We start from the raw sequence: 12,031 nt of genomic DNA, 5'->3' as shown, positions 1-12,031 counted from the left end.
ACAAAAGTAAAAGATAAAGATGACAAAATTCCTTATGTCCATGTGACTTCTCAGCCTGCGCTGGCTGGTATTTGCTATCTCTGTCTTGAGGGCGGCTGCCCCTTCCTGCTCCTTGCTGGTGGAACCCAGCTCATCCGGTTGGACCAGCATGGGTTTCATTCCTGCCTGAATGAGAGGCTTGTATGAACCTAGCCCAAAAACACTATATAAGAGCTGTAACACTGCAGTCACTCAGTCTGAGCAAGGATGACACCAAGGAAACACCATCGCAAGGAATGAAGTCAGCTTCTCCAGGTGAGCAGTCGGACGCAGAGCACTGTGGCTGAAGCCTCTGCTTGTTTTTCTGGATTTATTCTGTAGCGAGTAGGGTTTGCGACCTGTTGCAGTGATTGTCTACTTGTGTCATAACCAACAGATGATCTCAGAATCTAATTCTAGCTTCTGTTTTTCTTTAGTTAATGGAGTCAAGAGTTCAAAGGACGGACTTCACCCTGAAGAATTGTGTAGTCTCTCTGATTAAGTGGTTCTCAACAGTTCAACAGTTCTTTGAGAAAATTGTGAAATGTTTAGGACCACTTGACCAGTCAGACGATTGCTGCCAACTTTGTAAAATGCTGCTTTTTTAAATGGATCTGTAAAAATGGCAAACATTTGAGAAGGCCTGACTTTTGATGATTTTACAACTATTGTGTGATTCCATCTGCTCTGCTACTTCCTTAATGTCTCTCTCTGTCTCCTTCTCTCATTGTGCCCCCTTGTGTTACAATGACAACTGCAGTCCGGGAACTGTGGGGGATTGTAAAAATCATTAGGCTTCAGTTATTTCATTCTGCTGGCACACATACAAAATTTTTAATAGCCCTGCTGAGGCAGTAATGCCGTCTTTTTCACTGTTTCCCTGTTGCTACTATTCAGAGGTACTGATTAAAACAAGTCAATAAAGAATCATTTGTCTCTGTTGAGTCTGTTTGGGCTGATGGAGTCTGCAGGGATGGTTGCTCTCCAAAGTCCTGAAACTTGCTGCCAAGGTAAATATCTCAAAATCACTGCATCTAATGTCATTTTACATCCAAACCAGAGAAGAGTGATGACTATTTTTTGGTATATGTAGATAAATAATTGGACATAGGTCACCTACTTCTGCTTTCAACTTGATTTATGACAAATGTTTTGTTCTCTTATTCGCTATTACATTGATTAAAGCATTTCCAGCAACTTTAAACGCCTTAATTAATTTCTAAACACACATGTTTACATACAGGACTAGTTTGATGTGGATTCCCTGACCTAAAGACTCACAATCTGACAACTCTGGCAAGAAAATCCAGATGCCTTTTTCCCAAGGAATAGGCTACTTTATATTGCATAAATCATTCATGAAAGCACTGTGCACCGCTTATTCCCCCTCTCCTTTTTAGACAGCCCCCTTCTCCATTTTCCCCTCTTTGATCTCCTCCATGAGCCAAGAACTATCAATATTTGCTAAACGTTTCTCACAAAGCCTGTCCGTGCACCGGGAGAAGCTGCAGAGGTCTCACAGGCAGGGGATAAGACATAGGAGAAGCATTAATGAGATGCCCAGAGCGATTTCCCTGTACGTGCGCAAGGGCAGCAGATGTAGCAGCACACGCGCTCCCAGGGGGGATCCCGTCCTCCGAATTTCATCAGCGGCGGAGGGGAGACCCATCACCCAGACCTCCTCCAGTGGGGAGAGCTGGGTGACGGACGTGGTAAATCATCTTTACCATGGATTGTAATTATCGGTGTAGCTAGTGACAACCCCTGCATCCACCCCACCCCAAAATAGTGTCCGTGTCTATTCCTGTGCGCGTGAGTGAGACCTGAGGAGGTGATGAGTCGCGTGGTTTGCGAGGTGTTTGTGGGATCAAAAATAATTTATTCATGCCTAGAATATTTATTATTTACCCCCCTCTGCTCAGCTGTCAACGCATCATTGTTGCCTGAGAGTCCAAACCTTGGTTTTTAAAAAAAGAATTTCTCAGACCTCCTGAAAAAAATAAAACCTGCCCGGGGGCACCCAAAACTTTTCTGTCCGTCCCACAGACCTGCAACGTGAAAGTTTAGAAACACCATCTAATCAGATACATTACATAATCAACTGAGCATGAATCTAAATTCAAATTAAATTGTTTTGGCAGCCATCTGTTAGGAATCAGCTGTCTGAACCAGCAGTGTCCGCCCTGAACATAATCTCCTTGCAGCTATCCCATTGTTTGTTCAGTTAAGGGGTCAATCCCCCAATTTTACACATTGATCATCTTACTCTAATGATGTCATAGTGATGCCATCAAGGTTATCCCAGCTTGGACTTAGAAACTGTACATTTTTAACAGAAAACCTGTGTTACAAACTGGCAGTGAGTTTGGAAGATGTAGTTATTCATGAGGCAGGGAAGGGCTAATGAAGCATTCTGTCCTCTTGCATCATGGGAAATGTAGGATCCAGTGTTTTTGGAGCTTGAGCCATACCACTGTTGATGGGACTAAACCATCAGGATATTTCAGCCTCTGCTGCTTTGATTTTGACCATTATTTCCAAGTCTGCTTTCTCTTTGGAGTCCTCCAACTTTTAAAGGAGTGCAACACTAAATCCCAGGAATATCCTTTTAATCCAAAACCACTGAACTAGACTCTGATTCATGCACTTTGTGTTTCAGCTGTCACATTAAAATTGGATTCATTTCCAGCTGTGAAACATGAGAACTTGCCCATATCTCAGTAAAATCACAACGGGTGCCATCATACTGTCCCACTGTTCACAGTCTGTGGAGTGGCTCCATGTGGATGACATCATCACTGCAGTCTGTCTCTCTGCTGTTCGGCTCCAGCAGAAACAGGTTCAAATTCATAAATTAAAACTGAGCTGACAAACTGCTCTGTCGATTCTGTTTTACACTAATATTTCCCGTTGAAACATAGTCTCGGCAGTATTCATATTTTCCTCTAATACTGCTTAGTCAGCCTAATTATATCAACTTCATGATTTCCCTGAACCACATGCCCCTCGTGCTCTCAGCCATTCAATCTGTGATAATTAGCCTCGGACTGCTAGAAATAGTGAAGGCTATATTCGTTGAATGGTCTTTAGGACTCATGAGATCTTACTGAATTTTAGACAGGAGTTACATTATTTAGCATTACACAACAGTTAGTTCCGACCAAGTAATTTGATTGGACGAGAGGCATGAGTGCTGATGTAGAGTACAACAACACTGGGACTTTTAACTACACTTATCACTCCGCTTCACAGGTGTTTCTTTAACCGTTAATTAGCGTTACATTAGCGGTCTAATTATCTAGCTTAGATTGTAACAAACTTTGCAAAGATTAATATAATTCCAGAAATAACATTTGAATTAAATGATGTATGGTCGTCAGAAGAGGATGAAGGGAAGAAGCCTGGATACTTCAGCGCATTCCTGAGGTAACGTGTGGACAAAGTAGAAAGATAGTGTGCACTGTGCAGGTCATGAAAATGTTTTTGTGTTATTTAGCAACAGTCCAGTACCAGTCCAAATGCCGGACTGGGCCTATTTGTGTTGGCGTAGCCAAATAAATGATGAAATAAACAAACAAACAAAAAAGATAGGCCTGTAGCCTACCTATGACCGAATCACAGCTGTGCTGATATTCAGTAGCTTACAACATCTCTCCTGTGATATTATGTAGAGCTACAGACACCTCGAATGATCAAGTTGCTCCTAAGTCACACGAGGGTGTTATTCAGTGTTAGCAGATTATTTCAAAACAAATTTTGTTTGATTTGATTTTGATATAACCTGCAGATAAGTATAGCCCATTGAAATCAATCAAAATCAAATCAGTTTTTAATTGAAAAAGCCTATCCCTACAGTTGATCTTCATAATGACAGAAAGTAAATAAGACATCAAGTGTCTCATATGAGATTCCCTTGTGAGAAACAGTGATGTGAATGTACCCTGCAAGAATATTATAGGCTATAGGAGACAGAAATGCCATGCAGTAAGCTATGATGAGGTCATTACTGTGTGCACAGACACATTGTAGCCTGTCTCCACATGAATATTATGGGAACATTACAGGGGACCGTCGTTAGGGGATATTTCCAGGATTGTCATTGTGTTTTACATCTTTGTGTGGGGGCTGACAATGATGCGCCAGCAAATCGGGTGGGAGAGCAGGTCATCACTGTCTGACAGGGGTGCTGAGAGAGAGAGAGGGAGAGAGAGAGAGGGTGACTGGGTGAACGACTGAGGGAGAGGGAGAGAGAGAGAGAGAGAGAGGGAGGCAGGGAGAGAGAGGGAGAGGGGGTGGTGGGCTGGAGATCACGGAGCAGCAGATGCACAAGGTGCTCCTTCGCTCTCAGACCTCTAGCAGCGCTCACAGATCAGTCCTGCCCCAGGATGGCTTCAAAAGTGTTTCAGTGGATGTAAACCTTTTTGCATGCCGGATGGATTGCATTGCTTCATTGTCTTCTCGGACTACTGGAAATCTCAGAGGTTATTTTAATCACACGTGCGAGCGCTCACTGTGAATCACTGGATGTCCGGATTAAAAAACCTTGTGGCTCTTTTTGGAGGGTATGACAGATATGAATTAGATGGATATACAAATCAAATAGGTTTCCTGCGGCGTGGAATATTTTCTAGGCTACACTTGCAGCCCACATGGCTTTACCAAACTCACCGGGGTCTCCCGGAGCCGGGAAGCCCAACCCTGGCGTCATAGACCTGGGGACAATCTTCGTGGACTCCGACATCATATTTGGATTTACAAGTCACCTGCTGAAGAGAAAAACAAAGGTAAGAGTATTCAGAGGGGGTGATTGTAACACGTTATTTCAACGATGATCTCATGCTTGAGTGTTATTATTGAATCTAAAATAAGTGGGGAACAGTGATGAGGAAGACATATGATGCGCTCCTGTCCGGTATTCAGGACCTTGAACAGCACCATGCAGCGTCCTCAATCTCTTCTCTGATCTCAAACTCCATCTTTGCTTTTTCGCTCATCATTAGTTTGTATGTCTCATTCAACACATGCAACATTTTGCAGCAAATAAAAGTGTCTTAACTTTTTTTTTCTTAGCCTACGTGTGTTGAGCTTAAGTGGCCAAAATACCTAGAGGTTTGACAGAAATTAGAAGCTGCTTTCACTGAAGCCATAGCAGCTTCAAATATGAGTGATAACATATTGTGGAAATATTTGTGGACTAATGGAAGATTCAGACTAATTGTGAGCTTGTTTTTTCAGTTTCTTACCACAGATCTTTGCGTGTCTTGAAACGATCCTTTCGCAGCCTCAATCCTTTTTTGCAGTACATTTCGAAAACTGCTTTGAATCACAATAAAACTGTATTGAGCGTGTATACTTTTCACGTGACTCCGAAACAACATATAGCAAAAAATACAATTTGGTATAAGTTGTAAAATCAGGAGACAAAAGACTGTGGTTCCCCCCCCCCCCTAAATAGGTCGTTTGAGGGCAGGGAAAAAGAGAAACCGTCTGTGATGGTTGAAAGCAGCAGCAGTGCATGTGGCCACTGTCGCTTACATCACCCGCATGAAATATTTAAAGTTTACCAATGAAATATTTAACCTTAGTACCCCCCACCCTTTCAGTTTGAGCGACGCTGTTCTGCGTTTGCGCCAGAGGATGGCGCCAGAGTTACACCAACAACACACAGATGCAGTTCAGCGCCCGCAAGGATGGCAACAGTTGCTGATGTGCAACCATTCTATTCTATTCTATTCTATTCTATTCTATTCTATTCTATTCTACTCTATTCTATTCTACTCTATTCTAGATAAATGCATAATTTCCTGAAAATGTCATGGAGTGCATTGGTTTTTCTTGTAGTGGTATTTGTTTGATGGTCACCAAGAAGAGACCTACTCACCTTTTAACCCACGAAACCTACAAACACGTGTAGTGCAGCCAAACTGTTCAAACCCAGTGAACTTTAATTTCTAGTGGAGATCCCAAAGTTCAGTATTTCATGCTGAATTTTGGGGAATGTGCATTAGATGATGCACAAGCCATCTAGAATATTTCCATTTGATGGAATGGTGCAGCCATAAAAACGTGGAGTTTAAATATTTCTCTCGGTGTAAGAGAAATATCCTTTAGCTTCAGTGAACATGTGGAAAAGCTGATGCTTGATGTACATGTTACTGTCAGACTGTGGAATAAGGTGTTTTTTCAAGCTACTTAAGAGGAAAAATGCAGGAAGGTGTGTTTTTAGGGGTTTAAATGATGTAGACCACTCTATCTGCGTCCGCTACACCACGCATTGAGACTGGTCCATGGCATAATAACAGCTCATATAGTCCCGCCACCCTGCGCAAGAAAGTTTTCTTCAGCCCTCCCATTCCTGTTGTAACACCGCCTCCTGCGCACCGCTGAGAAGTCTCCTGTACCAAAACTCCTCCGCTGCGGGGAAACTTGAAGCACACACTCACCAGTTGTCTTCGATCAGCAGCTACTGGTCCAGCACAATCTGACAGATGACTGGTAACCTTCAGTCAGGTCTTCAGTCCAGCCTATGGCTCTGCCTCGTGTTTCTCAGCAGCAAAAGCTCTGAGTGTGGAGTTTCACGAAGACGTTCTCCTGAAGGTGCAGCCTAACCTTGATCTGGGAGAATGAGCTTATTTGGGGGCAGCTCAGCTCCTGATGGAAGGGACCCTAGCAACCGCATGTTCACTGTAAGTGTGTCACTGCACATGATTGAGTGTAAATAGGTGATTTTCTTCTGCTCGTGCGAGTTTCCACTTAAAAAAAAAAAAAAAAAAAAAATGCATCTCTGTGGCGTACTCTTGAACAGGTGCTCTTTACTCAAACGGGTTGTCAGGCACAAACAAACAGTTTCACTATCACTCGTGTGCATTGGAGGTATGACTTGTTCCTTTTCTTACAACCAAGTAGTTAACTAAACTTTTTCCTTATGCTGAAGGTGGAAGGATGTCCGAGTGGAGAGTCTCCGGTAACCCCCAGGAAAAGACTCCACTCTGCGGAGGACCCGCGGTGCAGCAGCCGGCCTCCTCCTGAGGGCGCCGGGTCGGTTTCCATCCCCGAGTCGGAGGAGAAAGGAGGCTTCTGCCAGCAATGTCAGAAGAAAGTGTCAGAGCTGAAGAAGCAAGCGCTAGCCCTGGCTGACCAAAACTCACTGAAGGTTGGTGAAATCATCTTTTAGGCCAATCTCTTTGTTAAAGTCCAACCTTTTTTGTGCATTCATTAACCCCTTAAAGTTTGAAATAATGCAATCACATGGTTTGCTTTTTTATGGTATTTCTAATTAAACATAGGCACGCTAGGTTTAGTCTACATGTGAGCAAGTTACAGTCACTGTTGTAAATACAGAGTAAAGGAGAAGTCTGGCATCACCTCTGGCAGCAGCCTCTCAGTCTGAGCTGCTGTAACATTTCTGTAGAGCTGCTTGTGTCTTTTCTCTTTTCTTGCTTACCTGCACCTGCTCTTAACATTGATCTATCCATTTATAATCTATGGGGAATGAAATAAGATCCGCTTGATTGTTTTTAATTCTTCTAAGAAACCTCTCACCATCCACTTGTAAAGTTGTTTATTTCTATACTTGACTTCAAATGCTGGCCTTGACTGTGAAAATGGAAGCTTTTGAGACTTTGAAAGTGGCCCATTGTTTGGCTAAACAATGCTTATCTCTTTATTTTGCTGTTGGGTGTGGGGGGTCGAGGGGTTTGAAATGAGCGAGCTGCTCACGTTGGAGACTGAGGAGGAAGTGAAGTCCCAGTCGACCTTCGCTGTGCATTGAAAGTGTTCCTGTATGGCTGCTCCCACAATTCCCACCACTGTTAAATATAGGCCCTGAGACTGCTGTTGTTGTGGTGGGCTGGGTTTGCCCTCGGGTCGGTTCTCCTTTGTTGTCCCGTTTTTAGAGAGCGAGTCTCAACGTCAGATTGGATTACAGCTCTTTAAGGTTCACCCCTAAATCCCACAGCACCTGATGTTCATACGGGAACAGGTATACAAGGGACAAGGGGGCATTTCTGAAGCACCTGGGCTCTCTGTTTGAGACATCTGTATGTGTGGTCTAATCTTTGTTCTGAGCAGATCAGATCTATTTTCAGGTATCAGGTAAGTCCACCCCGTAAACACATTAAGCCTACCCCTAACTGCCATTATCTGCCATGGGAACTGACCTCCCCTTTTTAGTGTGGGACCCTCCAGCAGTACTTTGTGGCCCTCACCAGGTGTTCTGTGTTGTAGAAAGAGATGAGAGCTGCCCCCCTTTTTCCCCTATTTTGCACTTGTTGATGGCTAAATTGGGCCTTAATTCCAGGGTGGCAAACAGTGATGGCAGGGTGCTGTTATTGTACCAGGGTTATGGTATGGGCTACTCCAGCTGAAGGATAATAAAGCCATTGTCTTTGTGAGTTTGAGCTGCTCACCTGTTGGGCTTCATAAGATGGATGCGGTTATGGATGATCGCTTTCAAATTGCTTCCTCCATGGAGGGAATAAGGTCAGCGGGGCGACTCAGGTGGCCTGCTGGTGTGTCTGGGATCACACTACCTGCAAGGGGTTCGCCAAGTGTTGTGTCTGCGATTGTCATGGGAAAAAATTACGAGAGCGGAGACTGTTTACCAGAGGTCGCACTTCCCCGCCCTCCCCATCCGCCTGGCTTTTTTTTTTTTTATGAAGAGGAAGTCGGCTTGGTCCCCAGACATCCCTCTCCCCCCTCACCCTGCCTGTGGACTTATTGTTTGAATACAGTAGTAGTAGCGAGTAGATAAAAATTCAAGGAAAACTGTTTGGGTAGAGTGAATGTGCTTTCATACATGAAGCCTACTACAGGGAAAGTTCACTGTTCACACACACACACTGAAATCTCCCAGAAAGCTTTTGTGTTTTCCTGTTTGGGTCTAAAGGAACCTGCTTATAGTGTGTCCTGCAAAAAATTTAGGGAAGTAAAGGCCCTTTCCCTCCACACTGTGGTTCAGTACAGCCCACCAGAGGGGTAAGTGGACAATGGCAGCAATGTAATGAAGTTTTTGCACAGAAACGACTTGGTCAGCATTAAAAAACCTTTTTCTTTATGCATCCACCACATCCACTGGCAGCAATTAAATATTTCCATGCTTTCTGCTCTCTCAAGCCTGCCTCATTTCAAGAGCAACAGTGGTGTGTGACAACTTTTAAAAACTATTTGAACTGCTCGTACGACTACATTGCCCTTTATACGTGTAATTTGCAATGGTTTTCTAACTAGAAATATTTAATGACATTGTGTTAAAGGGCTCAACCTCAAATTAACTTTCCTGAAATTACTTCTTTGAGCTACCATCCTTAAGTTTCAGCCGCTTTAGCACATTTTATGTCATTCAGACAGCAGATGATTAAAAAAACCCTGGGAAAAATGCCCTTTTCTAAAAGGACAGACAGAAACAACAGAGACATTGACAACCCTCAGACTTGATCTAATCAAGGGAATTCACCTTCTGAATTTGCATAATTAAAACCTATAGTAAGGAATGACTTCAATAGTGGATAACAGACAGTCTGGATTCAATAATTGTAGACTACGCTTAATGTGGCAGGACACAGCGGCTGAAGGAGGTTCGCGATCGCTTAAATCTCAGTTTCAAAGTAACCAATTAGCTCCTTACTGTAATCAGAGGCTCTGTCAGTCCAGACAGATAGGGTCATGCAGCTGGATTAAATCCACCCTTAGCTCAGTAATGTAAACTCTCAGTCTCTTTTTGTAAGTCTGTAAGGGATACTTCATATTTTGGTCATGTGTGTTAATGAGATGTGTTTTTTTGTGCCTGTGTCATCAACCATCTCATGAAAAAGTTAAAAGAGTGTCAGTGACAACAATAGACTATTAGGTTTGTATAGAGCCAGTAGCCTGGGGTAATTGTGACCTGCAAGGACTATAATTCCTCACCCGTAGCCAGGCTGAAGCAGTTTAGACCCCTCAGTCACAATTTAGACAGAGGCCCTGTCACTTGATACCTTTTTTTTTTTAAAGAGAGTAACTTTAATTGTATTCACTGAACCACAACAGAGTTGACATTCATGGAGAATGGGAGCCATAAAAGACAGGATTATGTTGGTGAAATATGCATGGAAGTGCATCATTGCTCTGGTTTAAGGAATCCTTGAATAAAAATTTGGAAGATGGCAAAACTGCTATGGGAAATACACTAATTCCCTGTCTTGCTGAGAGAGAGAGATGAGAAGACTGACACCATTCACTTGTGTGTACAGTAAATATGTAGCTAGAGCCAGCAACTGGTCAGCTAAGCTTAAAGACTGGAGAGGGAAAGTGCTAGCTTGTCAACTAGCTACTGCAAGGCGTCAAATAATTTTAATTTTTTTTTTAAAACTAGGAGTAGTTTGACATTTTATTAAAACATTTCTTCACGTTGTTGTCTGTTTAATCAGTACCAACAAAATCTAAGCGTAAAAGACATGTGTTACGATGGGTTATTGCCAGGCTATTTCTCGTTTAGGCACAGTCTCTTCACCACAGGCTAGCTGTTCTCAGTTTTTGTGCCAAGCTAAGCTAACAGACTGCTGGTTTCCTAATTAGCATACAGGCACGAGAGTGGTGTCAATCTAATCGTCTAACTCAGGGCGAGAAAATGAACAACTGTTCTTTTAAGATGGCAGCTAAGAATACTTAGTGATTGTTGCTCTTAAAGGCTAAAATATAAAGCTAAAGGTTGAAACAGGGAAATAATTAAAATCATTTGAATTGTCAAGCCAGAGTCTTAGAGGAGATACACAGGGGTTTGGTATATTGCAAAGATGACAGGTCAATGATAAAGGCTGCAGTGCTAATAAATACTGAAGCAATGAATATAAAAGCAGTTTTTGGTGCTTGTGAGCTCCATTAGTACACCGACTGATTAACAGAGAATGTCCTGCAGGAAAGATCTGGATTAAGTTGAGCTGTTCGAGGTTGAGGTCAGTTGCAGCCAGACCTCACCTTTCTGATGACCTTTGCCCTCGGGAAATGAAGAAACTGAATTTAGTACCACAAGCTAATCAGGCCACAATAGGCATCCCGGGTATAATGAAGTTAAATCTTGGTTTAAAGGGAGTGAGCAAACCATCAGCTAATCCGAAGACCGTGCACTGCTGATATATGCACAGTGTGACCAAGGCTATTATGGATGGTGTGTATGAGTGTGACTATGAATGTGGCTGCAGGAATTAGTTTGTACCATGAGGTCTTTTGCCAGTTTTTTTTTTCATGTTGAATTCATAAATTATGGGAACAGTAATTTTCTCACATGGCTCATTTGGATTCATGTTTGATTTGTTTCTGCTTTGTTCCTCATTTGACCCTTGATCCACTCAAAATGCAGAGTTGTTAATGAATTCATGTAAGTGCTTCAAATCGTGTTTTGTTTCCCCATGCCCTGAAGAAAGGAAATTAATCAACCTTATAATGCAACTAGTGTTTCCGAGCCAAGGACTCAGTGAGATGATCTGAGTTTGTTTGACTTTGTTTTGTATCTAAAAAAACACCTATTTTTACACAGGCATTTGTGTGTCTGAACATGAGACTCATGTAATAACTTCATGTTGCTTGCCTTTTGCCCATTTTCTTAATTCTTGCTTCCATGCCTCTTTGCCCAGTTATGGATTTGTATAACTCTCACAGAAAAAGTGGGGCAGAGTGTTTGGTTGCCATGGCCAAGGAGCCAGCAGGAACATTGCTTTGTTGATTATAGTACCGTGCATAGACGAGTGTGTATTTACAAGTCAATGTAAGAGAAATGTTTGAGGAGAGACGGGGAAGAAGTGGGTGATGGTGAATGGCTGCAGATGTACCTACCTGGCAACTGTTTTCAGGCCATTCGGAGGGTGTGTTACCGCTTTTTTGACTGACCTTTGACCTTTCTGTCAGTTCTCCCAGTCTTTATAGTGGGTTAGGGTTTCAGGGGGCTGACCTGGGCAGGAACAGCTGTACGCTGCCAGGTCCGCTGCAGGAGGGCAATCGACAGCAGAGTGACTGGCAGACGGATGAAGGGGAGGACAGA

General features: G+C 42.9%; 1 protein-coding gene and 1 long non-coding RNA gene across 2 annotated transcripts in view; both read left to right on the top strand.

Moving 5' to 3' along the window:
• Positions 1–245: 245 nt before the first annotated feature.
• On the top strand, positions 246–945 carry LOC111663218 (uncharacterized). The gene is made up of 2 exons (XR_002761365.2): positions 246–294; positions 456–945. It is a non-coding gene; the product is annotated as an uncharacterized LOC111663218 (long non-coding RNA).
• A 5,494-nt stretch (positions 946–6,439) lies between these two features.
• The window catches only part of kif26ab (kinesin family member 26Ab), a 66,490-nt gene continuing 60,898 nt past the window's right edge, over positions 6,440–12,031 (top strand). Inside the window, exons 1-2 of the mRNA XM_023417292.2 lie at positions 6,440–6,704; positions 6,953–7,171. Of these exons, the coding sequence (XP_023273060.1) occupies positions 6,642–6,704; positions 6,953–7,171 (282 nt within the window). The 5' untranslated portion in view covers positions 6,440–6,641. The remainder of the gene's footprint in view (positions 6,705–6,952; positions 7,172–12,031) is intronic.

Source organism: Seriola lalandi, unplaced genomic scaffold (genome assembly GCF_002814215.2).
Source record: "Seriola lalandi dorsalis isolate HSWRI2012SDOR001 ecotype SW California unplaced genomic scaffold, Sedor1 jcf7180002054573, whole genome shotgun sequence".
Taxonomy (NCBI): Eukaryota; Metazoa; Chordata; class Actinopteri; order Carangiformes; family Carangidae; genus Seriola; species Seriola lalandi.
Note: the sequence above shows the minus strand (reverse complement) of the source record. Positions and strands in the feature narration are given on the sequence as shown.